This window comes from Nesoenas mayeri, assembly GCF_963082525.1.
Source record: "Nesoenas mayeri genome assembly, chromosome: 13".
Lineage (NCBI taxonomy): Eukaryota > Metazoa > Chordata > Aves > Columbiformes > Columbidae > Nesoenas > Nesoenas mayeri.
In genome coordinates, this window is record NC_137550.1 from 19,231,954 (window position 1) to 19,250,420 (window position 18,467).

The window sequence follows — 18,467 nt, forward strand, 5'->3', positions numbered from 1 at the left end:
GATATGGTGAATATAAGGCAGGGTAGCTCTACTTAATAGCAAGTCAAAACAGAAGTGTGGGGGGGAAAAAGCTGAAAACTTACATTACAGGATGCACCAAGTGAAACCTGCACAGCTCCGTCGGGCCCTGAGCCAGAGCGGCTGCCAAAGCTCGGCAGAAGAAACTCCACCCTCTTCTGCAGGACTAGTTTGGAAATTCCTGACAATTACAGGGACTAGGAACTCAGATTAAGCTGGCAGGAATCAAAGAAATAACTGACAAATAGTTCATATATCTTGGTCAATGAACGTCACTAACTCAGGCTGACATTTACAGTCCCTTCTGAATGGCGCCCTGAGCACTGAACAGCTCGCTTGGCTGTCTTTCGGTAAGTTACTAAACAGCTTGGGGATTTGAGAAGTTCCCACAATTTACTACTAATAAGGCAACAAATGCTTTATAAGCCTAAGTATGTCATTAAAAAGTGATTTGGTAAACCTGCAAAAGTGACTTTTTACCCCTTCTGTTTCCCCTTATTCCCCCTCACCTCTAGGAAAAAGCAGAGCTCATTCCCCTTCCCTCATTGAGACGCTTCCATATTTATCTCCAACAGGAAGGGTGGCACTTCCTGCACACCCTGGGATCCCAGCAAAGGGTGGATGCAAATGACCACAAGCCCTCATGCAGTCCAGACCAGGGCATTTCACTCTGTATCAGCATATGTGTGGTTTTTAAGCTATCACGCAATATGGCCCAGAGTAACTTACCTATTTTACTACTTTACCTAGGCAGAAATACTTTGCAACAGTGCTGAACCAAATTCTTCTAGTAAAACAATAGAGGTCTTTTGAAAAGACAACATACAGTTATTATTACCTCCAAAGCCTTCAACTGTACTGTGAGGAAGCCAATATTAGTGCCCACACAGAGGTTCGACCTGGCCAGGCGCTGTGTGTGCCGGCCTTGGCTCACCACAGCACCTCCATACGCATGGACTCCAAGCATGTGAATGGTGCCAGGGATGCCAAAAGGATGTCCTGTGCACTTAAAGTTAGTCAAACACCAGGCTTTTAGCGTAATAAGGTGCTGAAATGTGAATGGAAGCCAAAGAGCTCCTATATGTTGCAGGACTGAGTGACACAGTAGTTTTAGAGCCAAAGAGAATCATGTCAAGCTTAAATTGCCCTATAACCTAATGATCCCTGTGCCCCTGAGCAACAAAGGTGCGAGTCAGCTTTGCCAGGAGAGGCTGCAGTTCCAGTGAAATCAATGGACTTGTCAACTGTGCTCCAGGCTGAATGTGGTCAGTGATATTTAAGCATTTCTCTGACTCTGTTCTTTATTTATAATTCGTATTGCACAGAACCTGGTTCCCCAGCGCTGGCGATGCTAAGTGCTGTACAAATGGGAGCTCCTTGCCCTCAAAGCTCACAGCTTGAGCCTGCAGACAAGAGGCAGAAGCACACAGGCAGGGCAGGCCAAGGAGATTGTGTCTGGGGCAGCATGAAGTGTGGCTTCGCCCCCGCCAGCCGTGTCGTGAGCACCTCCCCAAGAGACGCTTCTAAGTGGCCTTGCCAATGTGTGCAGTGAAGGTGATGGCCAGTGCTAGAGGGCAGGAAGATGGCAGAATCCAAGGAGCAGAGAACAAACGTGCTGTGGAGGAAGTGTGCTGGGCCATGGGATTTCCTCCAGAGGCTCTCTACGGAGGAAGAGTAGGAGTAACGGAAGCAGAAGCTGGAGCGGGAAATGGAGCCTTGGAGAGGAAAGGAGTAGGCGGGAGGAAAGAGGACGGACACCATGACACAGAAGGGCAGTGAGGTGAGAACTGTGCGTGAGTGGCAGGGACACGGCTACAAAAGAAACCGCTGTGAAAGCTGCCCAGCTAAGCAGCTCAAATGCATTATCCCCTCTCGGAGGGGAGGAAACGGAGAGAAAACAACCAAGGTCACGGCCAGCTTATTACAAATGCTGGGCACATACGGTGATCTGCACTGTGAGCCACGATACGCCGGTGTAAGTGGAACACCTGGCAAGGAGACAAGTTGCATTCATTTGATATTAGTTAAAAGTCCATCCAGATCTGAATTTCTGCCAAGTTCAGGAGGTTGCCAGGGCTGGGATTTCAGCTCCAGCCACTTTTATCAGTTGAAACAAAAAGAAAACGAAACATGGCTGCTTAGACAAAACCACTTCCAAGGAAACACAGATTTGTGCACAGTTCAGTGGTTTAGCTAACCAACACAAAGCTAAGTCGACATAAATAGCTTTGAAGCAAGCACATTTCCTTATACCTTGCCCAAGACAAACTCATTGCCACACTCACTTTTACTGGAACCCACGCCATCCTGATTTCTCTCTCCCGGCATCCTTACCTCCTCCTCCAGTTTCACCACCTTGGCCTGAGCATTGTTCAAGGCCTGGTCTCGGATCTCGATGTGTCTTCGCTGGTCCTCATTGGTAGAGCGCGCAGCAGCCAGTTCTATTTCCAGTTTCTCTTTTTCCCGCTGTGTTTCCTTGTCTATCAAAACAAAGTGGGAGTTATCAACGGACAGTCCTCTAGCTTTCAGGAGTCTTTCACTCCAAAGGTGAAGGAAAGATTGTACTGGAACTCTGCATAAGAGAGAGAATGCAAATCTAGTGCTGAGGAGTGTGTGGGGGAGAAAGCACATGGCTTTCAAGGAAGAGGAGGACTTGTAACCATGAAAAACAAGCATGCTACCTTCAAGCAACCATGTGCCCCAATGCTAGCAAGAAGGAATAGAACACTCATCACTCAGTACAGTTAGGGAATTTGCTCTGATTATGCAGATGTTAGTGAAGCTTGGCACCTCTTTACTTCTGAGCTTTCAGCAGTGGAAAGAAAACAAACTGGGTGATTTTAATATTCCCAGCTACGAAGAGGAGATGGCAGACTTCTGAGCCTGAAAAACTTGTGCTCCTTTTTCTCACTCTGACCCCACCAACAGGAAAGCTGTCCCGCTTGGGGCAGCCGTCCTCCTTCTCAAAGTGACACCCCATTGTCCCGCTTTGCTGGCGGCACCATCAGAGCAGTCAGAACACAGGTGAGCAATGAGAGCTCCTCAGTCTTCCTCTACTGCCCTTAAAAGTGACCCCCTGGGCCAGACCTGAGGCACGTGTACCTGTTCTGTCAGCGCTCGAAGCAAACCTCCAGGTCAAGAAAGGCTTTTGCACAGCACTGGGGGTTCAAGTCTGATGCCTTAAAGCCACCCCAAGCATAGCAGCTGGTATTTTGCTGCTGCTGCCCTGAAAGAGCTGGACCTAGGGGGAGCAGCTACGCTGTGTGTTTCAGGAACAGGGCAACCGTCTTCATTAAAAAACCAAATAGGTGTAAAGCAAAGCCACAACAGACAGCTGGTGTCCCTTGTATAGTCAGTCCCAGCAGAAGCCAACCAGCTAAAATGATAACATTAACACACTTGCTGGATACATAACCACAGAATACTCCCTGGAGTAATCTACACCCAGCACTGATGACACCAGAGAAACTGCATTCCAGAAACCAACATCCCATGACAAAGGAATGAGGACAAGGAGTGGAAGGCTTGAAAAACAGGAACAAGATCCTGGGTGTTAGGACAGACTGCATATGGAGTACACAGGCCCGTTTGTGCAAGCATGTGCATAACTATATTTACAGGACCACAATTATTCCCTTTCTTTTGCCAGCAGAGAGCCAGGAGCAAAGCTTTAGCAACACGGAGTAGCTCAAAATTCCCTTCGTCTAGGGAATCAACACAGCCCACACACGGGTTGCAAAACAAACCTGTCCACCAACAGCACCCACAGCTTTGCAGAGCAAACTCTGACTGCAACTCAGAGCCAGCCTGTGACACCAGACACAGGCACAGAGGCTAATGTCACCATTGCCTATTCTTCTCCCCATCTCTCCCATCCCAGCGTGTCTCCTCCGCCCTGGAAATGAGTTGCTGACGGTGTCAGCATGCTAAAATGTATTGCAGAAAACGAGATGAGACAGGGTGGCCTTAGGCCAGCAGGTATCAGGCAGTGCCAGCAGTCTGTTCATTAATCTGTAAGTGCTCACAGCGAGGCTTTTGGAGGTTTTGTTCCAGACTTTTCCCCAGATGGGTACTGCTTCAGTTGACAAGTGCCTACAGCACCCCTAGGAACGCTGGGACTGACAAAATGCAGCACTGTGATTTCTGTGTTCGTACAAAAGGAGAAATGGAACGTAAGGCCTCACAGCTTGGACCTTCCCACCTCCCCGGGTAAACCTACGAACCTCAAAGTCCACCCAACCAGTTGAATGCAAGAGCAAACTCAGACTTTCCACTACCCTCAGGAGGGTAAACCTACGAACCTCAAAGTCCACCCAACCAGTTGAATGCAAGAGCAAACTCAGACTTTCCACTACCCTCAGGAGTTGTGAATTCACACCCCGACAGCCGCCTGCTTGCAACATAAGCCACAAGAAATAAGCTGAACACAACACAAGAGAGGGATACCAGCATTTCTCAGAGTAGCAGCAGTGTGGTGTTACACCACAGAAAATCTCTATTTTGCAATTTTATTGCGTTACCTTTTTATATAACAATTGGAGAAAAGTGAGCATTGTCAGAAGGGTGGAGTACACTATGGGATGAGAGAAAAGTTGGCTCGCCACTGTTGGCCTCAAGACATTCCAGTACAGAGCAAAAGCAGCATTTCACATCCCTCATTTTGTTTTGCCTTGTGATAAATCCACTGCTGTGCAGAGTTCCCGTACCCAGCCCAGCACACCAGGCAGCGTTCATCCCCTTTAGTTTTGCTGCACTGCAGAGGGCAGTGGCAAATTAAAGAGGAAAGAGATAGGAGACCTACCATGTTTCAGTTTCCCTGGCCTTAAATCATGCTGAGACCCTTGTCAGCTTGGAAAGGTTTAATTCCAAAGCTTACTGGGGACAAAATAGGTAGATAAATTATCCTGTACATCCTGGGGTAAACCCTAATTTTACAGTTCACATTTGCTTCAAAATCTCTACTAAATGCCATCAGATGGACTTTACATACTGACAAAAGGAATTCTTGAATCCCTCCTCCTCTCTCCACTGCCAGGTTGGACTGTCACCGCCCTGACTTCTGTCCCGGCAGAAAACCAACAGGTCCGAACTACACTAACCCGCTGCGCTGTTACCCTTCCCAGGGCGACCAGAGTGCTTCTAGTGACTCAAATCATTGCATAACTCACTTTGTGCAAAGAGTTGAGAAATGGTTTTCCGATTGTCTTCAGACCCCTCAAACTCCTTCTCCGCCAGCTGCTTGTTGGCTGTCTCCATACGCTCTGCAAAATTTTTCAACAAAAGGAACAGTAAATAATTAGAAACTAACAAGCAGTAAGTCACGTCTGCTCAGGACATTTCTAATGCAAAGAAGGGGAAAGCACCTCCCGATTCTGCACAGCCAAAAGTAAAAAGCCTATGAAAAGCTGGCACTCGCTTCTGAAATGTTTCTAATTAAGTCCTTGAGAAAATATCCTCAATGAGACAAAATAGATTAAATAAAATTCCAAAGAAATTACTTTAAACAATTATAACACATAAGAAGTTTATCTTTTCAATTTTTACAAATGTTAAGATATCTTATTTTTTCCACCCAAATAAATCTCACCAGGCAATTAAAAGATTTCCTTATAATTCTCCACTAAACCTTAATAGTTAGAAGGTTAAATCACTGCTGTCCAATTACCTGACTTTAGGGAAAAGCGTAAAGCCCTAAGGACAATTTACCAGTTCTGCTGCTGCAGGTTGCTAGAAATCCATACGAGTGTATGAAAATAAGAATGAAATCTTTATGCTGTGTTTTATTATTAATAAGATTATTTAATGCAGGCCTTCGTGTACCATCCCCCTCAATGGCACTGGCCACTGTACAGCCTTATTCCTGGATATAAAACAATTTCTGGGAACACAGTCTTAGTAAGAGCCATGGGACAATGAGAGCAGATGACATGTAGGACAATCAGAAGGATTTCATTAAAAATTAAACTTACAGTTTAAAAGCCTAATTGTGCACCTCTGGACATCTCAAATTGCACATTTTTCACCTTTCAAACTAATGCATAAACTCTGACCCACGTTAAGGTCAAATACCAGTCAACATCACTCTGCGCTGCCTGCCGACATTGTGCCTCAGCCTCTTAGCAAGAGCCAGACACTAATAACATCTCACTCTGGAAAACGAAGGGAGATCCAAAAAACCAGATGCCTGCATCGATAAGGAATGACATGACCTTCAGGAAGAACAGAGGGCCTGCAGTTTGTATGTCAGTGCAAAAGGGTCACTGGACAGGAAATAAAGTGAACATGCCTGGTGTGGGATTAGGCAGTCAGCAAAACGTCTTTCCATTTGTATAAACTGAACAAATTGTACAAATTGTGTCTAGGATATAAGACAAGAGGGAATTCCAGGCTTGCATCTGGTTTATAGTGTTCGGCTTATCACATGTTTCTTCTCAATGAGAAACAGGCTGCAGCACTGTCCTGAACCTGCCTTTCCTGCACTCCCAGCAAGCGCTTGAAACCTCAGGCTACTGAATGTACCTGAGCATCCTGCCACATCCCAGCTGCGCCAACAGACACAGCGATTTCCACAGCAAAACACTGTCCTGCCCAATAAGTGTAACAATAAAAAACAAATGAACAAAGAAAAAAAATCGAACAACAGAAGTTTTACTCCATTCACCTCTTAGATCCCTGTTGAAATCATGCAGCCTCCGAATTTCTCCTTCCAGCTTGTTTCTCATGGCCTTTTCCAGGGCATCCCGCTTAGAGGAGGATTTCTCCAGGTTTTTGTACGCCTCTGAAACTTGCTGAATTTCTGTTTCCAGCTGCAGGGGAAGTGAAAACAAGCACTTACTCTTTTATCACTAACAATTCTTTTCATTCAGTCTCAAAAAGGACATTACTTTCTGTCAAGCTTTATTGACAGAAACCTGCATCTATACATTAGGTAAAATGATACAGTCTTGGGTTTGTGATGGACCCTTCTGTGTAAATACTAATGGTTGAAATGAACATCTGGACCCTCCTTTCACACTCCAGCTCTGGTTCCCCAATACGATCTGAGCACAGATACAGCAAATTCAAGTGCAAATGTAATCTATTTTTTTTCTAAGGCTGGAGCAGTTTGGCACTACTGTTAGTTTGGGCAAAAAACATTTCTATAGATAGCTAATGTGATATCAAGTCGAGTAAATAAAATCCAACAAGAAAAGCAGACAAAACTATGCTAAAAAATGCTAGCAGCAGATCTTGCGTTACTGACAAACTCTGCAGATCTGTAACTGTTATGGTCCAAAATCCATAATAAAACCTCCTGATGTTCTGCGTTTACACTTCAACAACTTTGTTGTGCTTTTAAATACTCAGTTTACTAAATGGGGGAAGGGAAATATTTGCAGTAAAATATGTTTTATCCTCCCATCTGGCCTTCAGTGTAAAGGCTCCCTGGTCACCCAGAGCAGAAGGAAATTCACCTCTGCCTCTCCTTACCAGCCATGGGTTTGCATTGCTGTGGAAATACGGGTCCACGCAACAGCAAACCCCATCGGTATCATCTACAGCCAGCGATCAACAGTAGGGTGGAGGGAAGTGAATTTTTACCCTTCTTTCATTATCAGGAAGCTGTCAAGCTCTAAAGCATTTCCTGGCCAGGAACCTTCCAGAAAAATACAACAAAACAAATAATACGTCCCTGGAAAGAGGTAACACAGGGAATAATGAGTGTCACCTGAACTCAAGTAAGTGTTTAAAGCAGCCACACACTTTTACGGCCCTGGATACTGCTGAGTGCAAAGAGCACAGCAAGGCCCGCAAAGTCCTGAGCCGCAGGTACCGTCAGCCTTTTCACAGCTGCAAAGCCACAGCAAAGCTGACCCGCTGCACAGCCTTAAACCATTGGTCACCAACAAGTTACTTCTATGAGGCTGCAATGAAAATTCCTCTACACATGCACATTAATGACAGGTCTCACTGGGATATTTTTTTAAAATGTCTTAGCATCGCTTACTCATTTCATAAAACCAAATGTGGCAAATAGCTCGATCTAAAACAAGATACTAAATTTTCATGGAAGTTGTGGGGTACTGAGGGAGTGACAAAAGGAGTGTTAGTTTCAGTCCTGCAGTCCAAATGTCTTTAATGTAGCCATAGCAGCAGCACTTGTCTTGCACAATGTCCTGCCAACCAGCTTTATAGCAACGTCTCCTGTTGTCTCCTTGAGTGACTCTGGTCTCATGTCATTCCAAACGGGCCCTTCCTGCAGTCTCTAGAGTCTTTTGGACTGATGGGAAAACGAAGCCTGCTGCTATCCTGCACATAAGAACAGCAGCTTCAATTTAACCAAGCGAGCCAAGCAGTCAGCCTCTTCAACACAGCTGATAAAGATGCTCTTTTGACTATGGTCAATAAACTGTTAGAATAAAACTGAAGGCTTTGATTCTGTCTTCTGAGAAAGTTAAGCTGCTGCTCAGAAGGGCAGGATACAGCCTAATCAATCTGCATCTAAAAGACTCTAAAGCAGATAATCCGTTAAGCAAGGAATGTAACAGTTGCAGGTTAGATGATTCAATTATGGATGATACAAGACACAGGAGGGTGCTTGATATCCAAAACCACCCACCTTCTGCAGCCGGGCTACCTTCTCATAACACCCATCCAGCTCCTGTCGTAGTGACCGGTTTTCTTCTGACAGGATTTCCACCATCTGCTGGGCCCTGGAAACTATGGCAAAAGGATCTACTTGCATCTGCTGATACGGGGAAGGTATCTGCTGAGCCCGAGACATCACTGAATAGGAATCGCCCTGCTGCTGCTGCGCGCCTAGGAAGGGCTGGCATAGTCGGTACAGATCTCCCTGATGGACTTGGTTTGACAGGAACGGCGGCTGGGGCCGCGGCAGCACACCGGGATCTCCCTGGCTCGGGGTCAGAGGTGGCTGATGCTGGGAAGGGGACAGCCTGGATGGTGGCGGAGACTGAAGCAAAGTCAAAGATCCCAGGGAAGTCAAAGAAGAAGTCGGGCTGTGGTGGTGAGGTGGTCTCTGTTGTAACTGCAGCTGCACATCTGGGTTCTGCCTGGAAAACAGAGAGCAGGAGCTCCATCAAAGTCACACAGACAATGGTGCACAGACCCCGCGACAAGGTGTGGGGTGACCTGTGTCGCTCCCATGCACAGGTCTTCCCACAAAAAAGACTCATGCGAGGCTTTCCTCATTTTTATAAGTTTGTTTTCAAATAAATATGCTCCAAAATCAAATAATTATGGGACAATATATTCTAAGTGCATGAAATCCTTTCCTCTTGAGTCTATTTTGTACAGAAACACCAGGAGAAATTCCATCAACAACTACTGACCAAAATTATTTTTATAACTATTTTTCACTCTTTGTGGAGAAAACACCTAAACTGAGGACTGTTAGGAACGGGCTCTTCTGTTCTGTCCTGAAACATGCCATCTCTTGTGGAGAAAACTATATTCTTCTGCAATTCAGGCTACCAAATTAAAGGGATTGGCTAAGTTTTTTGTTAGCATGCCAGCAGCACTGATTTGAGCTTTCAGAAATATCAACTGACAAGCTGCAGCCTGGTCCAATAAGACAGTTAAAGGATTTGAACACCAACCTCAGAATCAGGAGCAGCCTTTTGGTACAGAACCAGCCCTGCTCTTATGCAGTAGGTGTCTTTACCGCTCCTAACAATAACCTGTATAGGAGATCAAAGACAGCCCCAGCAGTCTGTAACACGCTTGAGCCTATCGCAGAATTAACGCCAAGCTACACCAGCTCATATTGTCCAGATGCTGGAGATCCCCAGCTCAGCTTCTGCTGTATTAGCCAAGTAAGAAAGCTCTCTTAGGAGACAGCGTGGACCTAATGTGCTTGGATGAGCTCAGAAAGCAGGCTTTGCTTCCTCCTCCAAAGACATTCAACCTTTAGCTTCTCTGGATGCTCTTTATTGGAGCGGTTGAAGTCATTCCCTGTCCACGCTGCAGCCTTGGCCTGGTGCAGACCCAGTGCAGCAGTTCCACGTGTTCTGAAATACCCCCGTTACACCCAGAAAACTTCCCACCCTTTGGGATGCAGTTCAACCCCACAGCTGGAAGAGCTCATACTGCTGTTCCCCCGGCCACAGCTGCTAGAAAATGCTCCGTGGCTCATAGGAAGGACCCTGCGTGCCCACCGTGCTGAGTGCAGGAGGTGCTGGAGGTACCACAGCACAGCTTTCCCAGCAGCACTGCTGACAACAGCAAACGTGGAGCTGAACTGGGAGCTAAAGGGTTACACAAAGGGCTTCTCAGCCGATGTGCAAACACTCAGCATCATCCTTCCTGTTCTCTGCAGAAAGAATTCACCGACACTTCATACTCGTCCAAAGAGGAAACGTCTGCATTACTCACATCTGGCTGGCAGCGCGTGTAGGAGTTTGTACGTTCTCAGCCCAGCACAGGGTTCGCTTTTTTAATATCACGCATCTTAAGTCTCATTTCCCTGTTTTCCAGAAGAGTAGGTGCCTAGAAACCTCGAAGCTGATGCTCAGATTCCTTACGGGGAAACAAATCTAGCCTTTTTCACTTAGGAAAAAACAAGTAATTACTGCTCTAGTAACTGTTCCTCTCTTTCTCACACTCAGGCGACTGTGGTCCCGGCCAGCAACACCACTGCAGGAGCTGTATTTCCCCAGATGTGATCATATGCAGAATGAGGATCTCAAGGGTCATACAGAAAGAGAGATGTGCGATTAATCTCCTCAGGAATGTTCAGTTTAGTAGCAGCAATTTGGTTCTTCTCTCCTGGGAGGTCAGCTCTACTTATTAATGCATTTATTTCATTACCTTTATTTGTCAGTTCTCATAACGAAGAACGAGGCCAGGCTGTCCCATTGCCATGCTCAAGGTCGTCTGCTTTGTCTCAGGTGGTTTCCAGCTCCTTTCTTAGCTCAGTTATGTGCAGAATTAAAACTTTGCACCTCCAGAAACCACTCATCTCCTTGAGCTTATTCTTTACCTGACACCACGCGTGTCTGTTTTGATGTTATGATCAGTTAGGGAATAACCTTGCTGTGACATTTAATCTACAGTGACCAACAGAGGTTGGATCAAAAGAGACAGGTTGCCAGTCTGCCTCATAGAAAAATAACACCTTTCGAATTTTTAACCTGCAAACTACCCTCTTCCAGTCTGAAAACAACCTGAAGCAGCTACTCACTGACTCCACCGATCCTCGTGTGTTAATATTATAAGCCTAACGAGGACTATTTCAATGCCAACATTAACAATCTGAGCTAAAAGCATCTCGTTATTCTGCCCCGGGCTGAACGTTGGCACTGCTGCAGGACCTGAGAACTGATGGAAGGAACATGAAGATGGTCAAACAACAGCAGCAGCTGAATTCTGGAGGACAGGCTGTGTACTGACATGCATGATAATGGCTTTTTAAAGCACCTTTTGTAAAGAACAACTCTAGGAAATCATGGCTCAATATTTCTAAACAGGAAACATTTCCAAGATTTCCAGCATCTTGGCACTTGCATCCAAAGCCTCTCATAACCTTGAAATAACATCAATCTTGTGGGTTCAAGCTAAAACATGAGAGCTGGGAACCTCTAGTTCTGCTGCATTACGAACAGCACTAGAGTTTCCAATATGTCACAAATGTGTTTATATTCCCAGCAAAAAGAAACAATGCAACTGGGCTCATACATCCTATCTTAAAAAAATGTCCGAGTAACCTCAGAGTGACAACCAGACCTTTTAAGATCTTGTAAGCAAACTTTTACATACATGTTCAAAGAACTTCTTAGCACCCCCACTACTTTCAGTTTTGTCTTATGTATGTATTTTTTGTGGGTTCAAAATCTGTGGCTCTGAGATGCCTCAGATTAACATGAGAATTGCAGAGTTTATTTCTCTGGTGAACCAATTTTGAACTGAGAGATTCAGAAAGGTAAACGAACACAACTGGATTTGTCAAGATTTTTAAGCCAGACTGCAAAATGTTAAGGTACAAATCACTACTGGGGTCAAATAACAGAACTGTAGATAGAACGGTAGTAGAAACTTCCCCCCATGAGAGATTCAGTTGTCGGGTAACCCTGCAGTAGTAATCAAAATTACATCCCTATTAACCACTTCATGTAAAAAATACATGGAAAACAAAATTAAGCCATCTCCTTCCATTTGCCTCAGTGTCGTAACGACGTGAAAACTCCAAAAGCAGGAAAAAAACGCAGAGCAATAACTCCCACAAGTGTTTAAGTTTAAAAGCATAACTTTAAGGGTCACTTCATTTTGAAGACTGTATCACGGAAGAATTCCTGCTTCCCTTACGGTCCCTTGCCAAGTGCAAGCTGGATTTATGGCTCTGCAACAAGGGTCATGTTAGCTTTTAAGTCATGGAGCCAGAGATACGGAGTAAGGGCAGCTCTGCAAGCAAACCTGCCCATCGGGAGCCCTGAGGCTGCCAGGACCGCAAACACGGCGTCATGCAGGAGATCTGTGGGTCCAGCAACCGCATGGGGAGGGCACAAGAACCGAGAGATCAGGAAAGGTCTCCGGCTTGTTAAAACTTTTTCTCCCTTCCCTGTTTCATGTTCCAGAAGCTCCAGCTTCCCTCTGTTCCACGGCCTTCCTGCTCAACCCGGGGAACGCTGTCGGCAGGAGGGCGCACACTGCGCTCCATTAGACAGCTGAAATCAAACTGATGCATTTTTGTGCCGTTCTCTAGTCATACCTGATTATCTTCCACTTTGATGCTGCCAGGGGAGCGCAGTGCGCACAAGTGATTTGCTAATTATGGGACAAATTCTGCAGACCTCCTTCTCAAAGAAGTTTCTGTGAAGTCAATGGGATTAATCACCACAGCAGGAGCTCAGTCATTTGGGCCCCGAACATAGGATGGCGCTTGAATCGGAGAGACAGCAAGGCTCCTTTGCACCCAAAATTACAGCAAAACCCCCCTTCTCTTGCCGGTCTGCCACAGGAGACCCTGCAACCCCCCTGGACACTGATCCCCAGGCTGCTTCTCTTGGACCTCAAGGTTTGATTTCATCACCAATGTGAAAGCGCAGCTGAGGTATTAGGGAGAGAATAGGATTTGGGAGCTTCAGTTGCAGCCAGCCCTCTTCTGAACTTTCTTTAAAACTCCCAAATAACAGCACAGATGCCTCTGGCATGCCCAGTATTTACATTAAACCAACATCATTATGAACACATACGTGTTCCCAAACTTACAGTGCCCAAGAGCAGGTGAGGCAAACTGTTTGCAAACTGGTTTAAACTTACCACACAGCCCATTCCTTTCCCAGACTGGGGAGGGTGAAGCATGAGAATGCTATGAATTCCCCAATGTTTATCCTGCTCAACGAGTTTTATTTAACCGCATCGTTAGGTCACCCTCAAATTCCCCGGAACAATGAGGGGAAAAACCCGCAGCAAAGGGTGTGGCCTCACGGGCACAGAGAAGGGGCTTTGTTTCCTTGACGCGCAGTTCAAAAAATGCACACATTTAGCAACCCAGAGTAACCCCAGAAACACCGAGCAGAGAAACCAGGGTCTCTGAAAAGACTTTGTCATTCCAGAGAGGCTGCAAAGACACTCCGGTGCGAGCCAAACGCGCTCCCAAAAATCCCACGCCTTTAAAATCCTCGCACCATCACCCAGCTGCACCTTTAGGAACACAGAAGGTTTCTTGTCTAAACGACGGTTTTTCTTAAAGTGTGCAGGAGAGGGAGGGGAATAGAGGACTCACTGCCTTCCTTTGCTACGCTGCTCTGTAATTTATGGATTAGTCTTGCAATTGTTCTACTGCTCCAGCACTTGCTTGCAAAGGAAACGTCTCCTCCGTGCAGCTATTTAGGTTAAAAAGTAACCTCATTAGATTCCCAAAGCTTTGAAGACAAATTTCAGTTGCTTCCCCTACTGGAAACCTTGCCAGCTGAACCTTTCTCCTCCCCCTTTCTCCCCCATGTTCTTTCACAGCAGCCAGGATCCATCCAACAGAGACAAAAATCACCCTGTCTAGAGGAGCTGACTGTTGGCGTCTTTTCAAATACCTCTCCCTTAAACAGCAAGCAGGCTACATCTCACATTCACTATATACCACATTACGAGTATTTCTGATGCGGCATAACCACTAAGGATCTGTTTCCTTTTCCTGTGTGCACAGAGATTTGAGACCTTTGAATTTTCAAAACCATTTGCAACGAGCTTCTATAACCATTACCCCCCCTAAACCCTTTACTTCCCCTTTTCCTGGCCTCTTTATTATTTATTTAGTCAGATCAAAGGGCCTTTTCATCAAGCTTGTATGCTGCTGAAGTCATTTCGGATCACAAACAATGGTGGACAAGCTCTGAAAATAGCTCCCTGTAGGACTAGGAAGGTTCCGAGCAGATTCAGGTTCCCCAGAACTCAGACTCTGTTCTCAAATACAGGCTGGTTTCTTCTTCATGCTCCCTTCAAAACACAACAAAAAACGTGCAAACACAAATGCCCAGAGACCTCAAATTCACTTAGCAATGCCCTCCTGTTGCTCCTCTGTATTATCCTTTTAGCTTCAAAATGAGGCCAAAATCGTTACACGCAATCTCACCTGGTCGTGGAGACAGTAAGGAAACAGGTAATGTAAAGCTGAATTTTTAGCCCACCTGAATAAAGCTTAATCTTCACTCACAGAGACGTCAGTGTTTGGCTCAAGCCAAATCTAGCTCCTTATCTAGAGGAAACCACAACAGGCTGAGATTTCAAATGATGCAAGGAAAATCAGCAAAAGCTGAACAAGCACGTCTGGATGAGCCACAAAGCACTCTCCACTTCCCACTCCTACACCCCGGTCCACTGAAACGAAAATCTGAAAAACTCTATAGGAAGCTCAGGTGATTTTTGTTACCTGCACCATTACTACTTTCGTTCACTTTCTCCTTTCCTACAAAGAATTTAGATGCAGTTTAAACCTAAAAAAACCTTTTGTGCTGGCAGATGGAATTAAAGAACAGCTTAAGTCTTCTAAGAAGTTAACTGCAAGTTTCTACAGTGAATCACATCATAACTTCGGCTTCGTAGCAAACCTTTTGTAAGGCTCTGGAGCCTCAGCATTAACTTCCCCATGCCATAAAATCAAGCTGGCTCTTTTTTGGTCACTTGTGGGTTATTTTTTAAGAGTCAGGTTTCTCCAGGTAAGCTACTGAAACAGGTTATAGTCCTTCCAGACTTGCAGACACAGTCTGTAGCTGAACACAACATGTCATCTCATATAATAAAGATGAGATCTCTGCTGAAAGAAAACCTGCCTCAGCAGCGAGGGCAATGGACTGAGTTTTATACTCTTACGTGGCTGTCACGGAGTTTAAGATCGTGCTTACCTGACTGACCCATACTCAGGGGGATGCTGATACCTCATCATAGGCCCATCAGATCTTCCCTGCTGGCTCATGCGATGGTCACCATAGAAATGTCCCGAGTCCTGAGGTTTGCAGTTCATAGACGGGGTGGACACATTTTTGTAAGGATACTCTGGAGGAGGACCCCGCTGCTCCATTCCTTTCATGTTGGGCTGCGAAGGGGGCTGCACTGAGTTCTTGTAGAACTCATTGGAGCCAGAATTTTTATAAGGGTCGCTGGACTGCTGAGGAGAAAGCGGAGAGAGGGGGGAGAGCGGCGCACTCGTGACAGGCGCGTGGGCCTTCACGCCACTGGTGGCCAAGGACAGCTGCATCAGCCTCTCGCTCAAGGAGCGGACGTGCCCTTGCTTGAGGTCCTTCAGTCCTTCATCCTGGTGGACCTTCCCTGGGCTCACCCTCTGGACCGTGGGCCGCCCTTCAGTCCTCATCTTTTGGTTGGTGACCCCCGTTACATAAAACGCCGCCCCGACACTAGCATGCGGCTGGCCCCTGAAATACTGCGACTGCACTTTGGCTTCCTCGTAGGTCGGGAGATCCTCGCTGTTCTGAAGTCGCGGGGAGAGCTGCTTCTCCATAATGCTGTTGTCCACCTGTATCTCTTGGCCCTGGGGCTCCTGACGGGCAGCATGAGTCACAAGCTGGTGGTCCTGGGAGCTCAGCCCTTCGTTCTGAGATGCTGGACTCCCAGTGCTGTTGAAAGGGGGGGCATTGCCTGTGGCTTGCTGGTGTAAGGCAAGAAGGTTACGGTTGTCATTTGGGTTTCCGTATCGGAGCTGCTCCTGCAGCAGGCGCTGTAAAACTGTCGTAGCTGCTTGCTCTTCTGAATTCCTCATCTCAAACTGCGGTGCCTTTTGGGTGGAATGTAAAAGCTGCCCTTGACCTAAGGAAAGGAGACACGGTTATTAGCGCCTGAGTGGATCAAGCAAGAGACATTTAAGAGCAATGGCTTGAAATACAGCAAAAAAGCAGGTTAGATTACCAAAGGTTCCCATAACAATGGGGGTCATTAAGGCTCTTGACCTAAGAAGGACTTGCATGCCAGGGGCAAAGCCTGGAAAGGTGATGAAAGGTGACTTGCGAGTTTATAGGAATATCAATGGACTGCAAAATGCAGAGATGCATGCTGAATACCTCAAACAGCAAGGCTGCTTTCAAGCAGAAAGGAGACCTATAATTCACAGGATGATGGTAAAAATGCCTAAAACCTGTTTGCTTTACACTTAGGGCTACCAACAGTGAAAGGCATTTCCCATATTTGCAGTCAGACAAGAATTAAAGGGTGAAATCTGCAATTTGTCAGTTTTAAGAAAAAAAGAACAAAAAAAAAGGTCTGTTAAGATAGTATATGGTGCAAAGGAAGCAAAGAAATCTCTTGGCTTAGATCTCTTAAAGCAATTAACGAATACCTCGTTAGCCAGCAGGTTTTTAGAGTTATGAAATACTCGGAGTGAGATCAGCAGCCGGTCTCCCTGCTGCAGAAAACACCCTGAGTGAGGACTCCGCAACTTCCTGCCATACAAAGGCAACCAAATCCTCACACATCTGAATATCCTCAGCTGAATGCATGCAAATGCAAGAGGAGGAAAAAGAGTTGTCTGATCTAAGGGACAGAAAAAGACCTCTAAATGGCAGGAAAAAACACTGTGTACCAAGGAGAAAAACACAAAGAGCCAATGTCAAGCACATCCTAAGTACAGATTAAGTCAGTGACCAACAGTGATTACATTTCACTCAGTCTCCCAGTGGAGTCGGGAATTTGTCATGGAAACTCAAGCCCATTGGCCTTGCATGAGTTGAAATATCCAGAATTAATGGTACCTTTGAGACATTCAACTAAAAGCAGAGCGACTTTTGAGCTGGAACAGTTCAGAATAGGGAGTATGCTTTACTAAGCTGTGGCTCTGCCCTGACAGCACCTTGGTACTCTATAGCATTTTAGTTTTTCTGTATCACATTGTGCCTTAGCAAGAGGTAACTTGCTCCCACCAGCTTGTTCCACGGCAGAACCAGGAGTCGGGAGCCCTGAGGGTCCTGCTTTGCTCCGTGTCTCCACAACCACCCGGTTTCCCCCCCTGAGCCTGCCGAGGGCTCTGCCCCCAGCACGCAGCAGGCACACAGCACCCTGCTGCAAACGCTCCTGAAAAGAAACTCAGAATCCACCTCACCAAACGAGGAATTCAAGGCTTGCCAAGCGGCCGGGCACGTGGTTCTTCTGACATGCTAGTTGACGTGGCACATACCTATTTCCTTCACTGAGACTTCCTTGGTGAGGAGGAGCAGATCTGCCGCATGGGGAGACCCCCCGGCCTTCCTCCCGCAAGTCCGAAATCACCACTCAGAGCTGGCTTCGGTCTCCTCTTCAGTATGCCAGATCACTTGACACTCTCCTCGCTTCCAAAATAATTCTGAGGAAAGCATTGAAAATATTTTAATCAGCAGATGAGACCCTAGAAATAATAAACCTTGGCCCGCATTTCAGATTATTCTTTGGTAGCTCCTTGTTTTCTCCCAGAGTCCAACAATTTTGGTCCCTTTAGGACGAATGAGCCCCCCCATCCCTAACAATCTACTCCAGCTGCTGCTTTAATCACGACAACTTCTGCTCCAAGATTAAATGTTGCCAAGCATGCTCTGTCCCATCTGTGCCTCCAAGTGAAATGGTGATTAAAACCCGCTAATTCTCTAACTCCATTGTTTTATTTGTTGCTAAGAAGGAAAGCTGCAGCACAGATGATGATACCCTGTGCTTATGGCTCCTTTTCCAGCGGGGCTGGATATTTCAAACTAGATCAGCAGAAATCCTTTGATGAAAGGTGATATGGTTGAATGCTTTACAAACTTCAGCAGATTATGCCTCAGAAATGACTGTGAGAATGATCGGTATATGAATATTAGCTTTATTTTACAGACTGGGAAAGTGAGGGGAAGAAAAGGACACTGACAAAGTATATGCCAGGAATATACTGCAGAGCACAGTTCTAATTCCCCAAACATTCTTTCATTACATTACTTTTCTCTTGCAGAACATAAAGCACTAAAGAAACTTTAACCATTGAGGGGAGAAGCAGGAGAACA

At 46.0% G+C, this 18,467-nt stretch overlaps 1 protein-coding gene across 1 annotated transcript in view; it reads right to left on the reverse strand.

The window, feature by feature from the left end:
* Positions 1 to 16,225, reverse strand: part of AMOT (angiomotin) — a gene marked incomplete at its 5' end in the record, with an annotated part of 31,755 nt that extends 15,530 nt beyond the window's left edge. The window contains 5 exons of the mRNA XM_080352619.1: positions 2,353 to 2,498; positions 5,187 to 5,279; positions 6,680 to 6,824; positions 8,618 to 9,071; positions 15,354 to 16,225. Of these exons, the coding sequence (XP_080208745.1) occupies positions 2,353 to 2,498; positions 5,187 to 5,279; positions 6,680 to 6,824; positions 8,618 to 9,071; positions 15,354 to 16,225 (1,710 nt within the window). The remainder of the gene's footprint in view (positions 1 to 2,352; positions 2,499 to 5,186; positions 5,280 to 6,679; positions 6,825 to 8,617; positions 9,072 to 15,353) is intronic.
* Between the last annotated feature and the right edge of the window lie 2,242 nt (positions 16,226 to 18,467).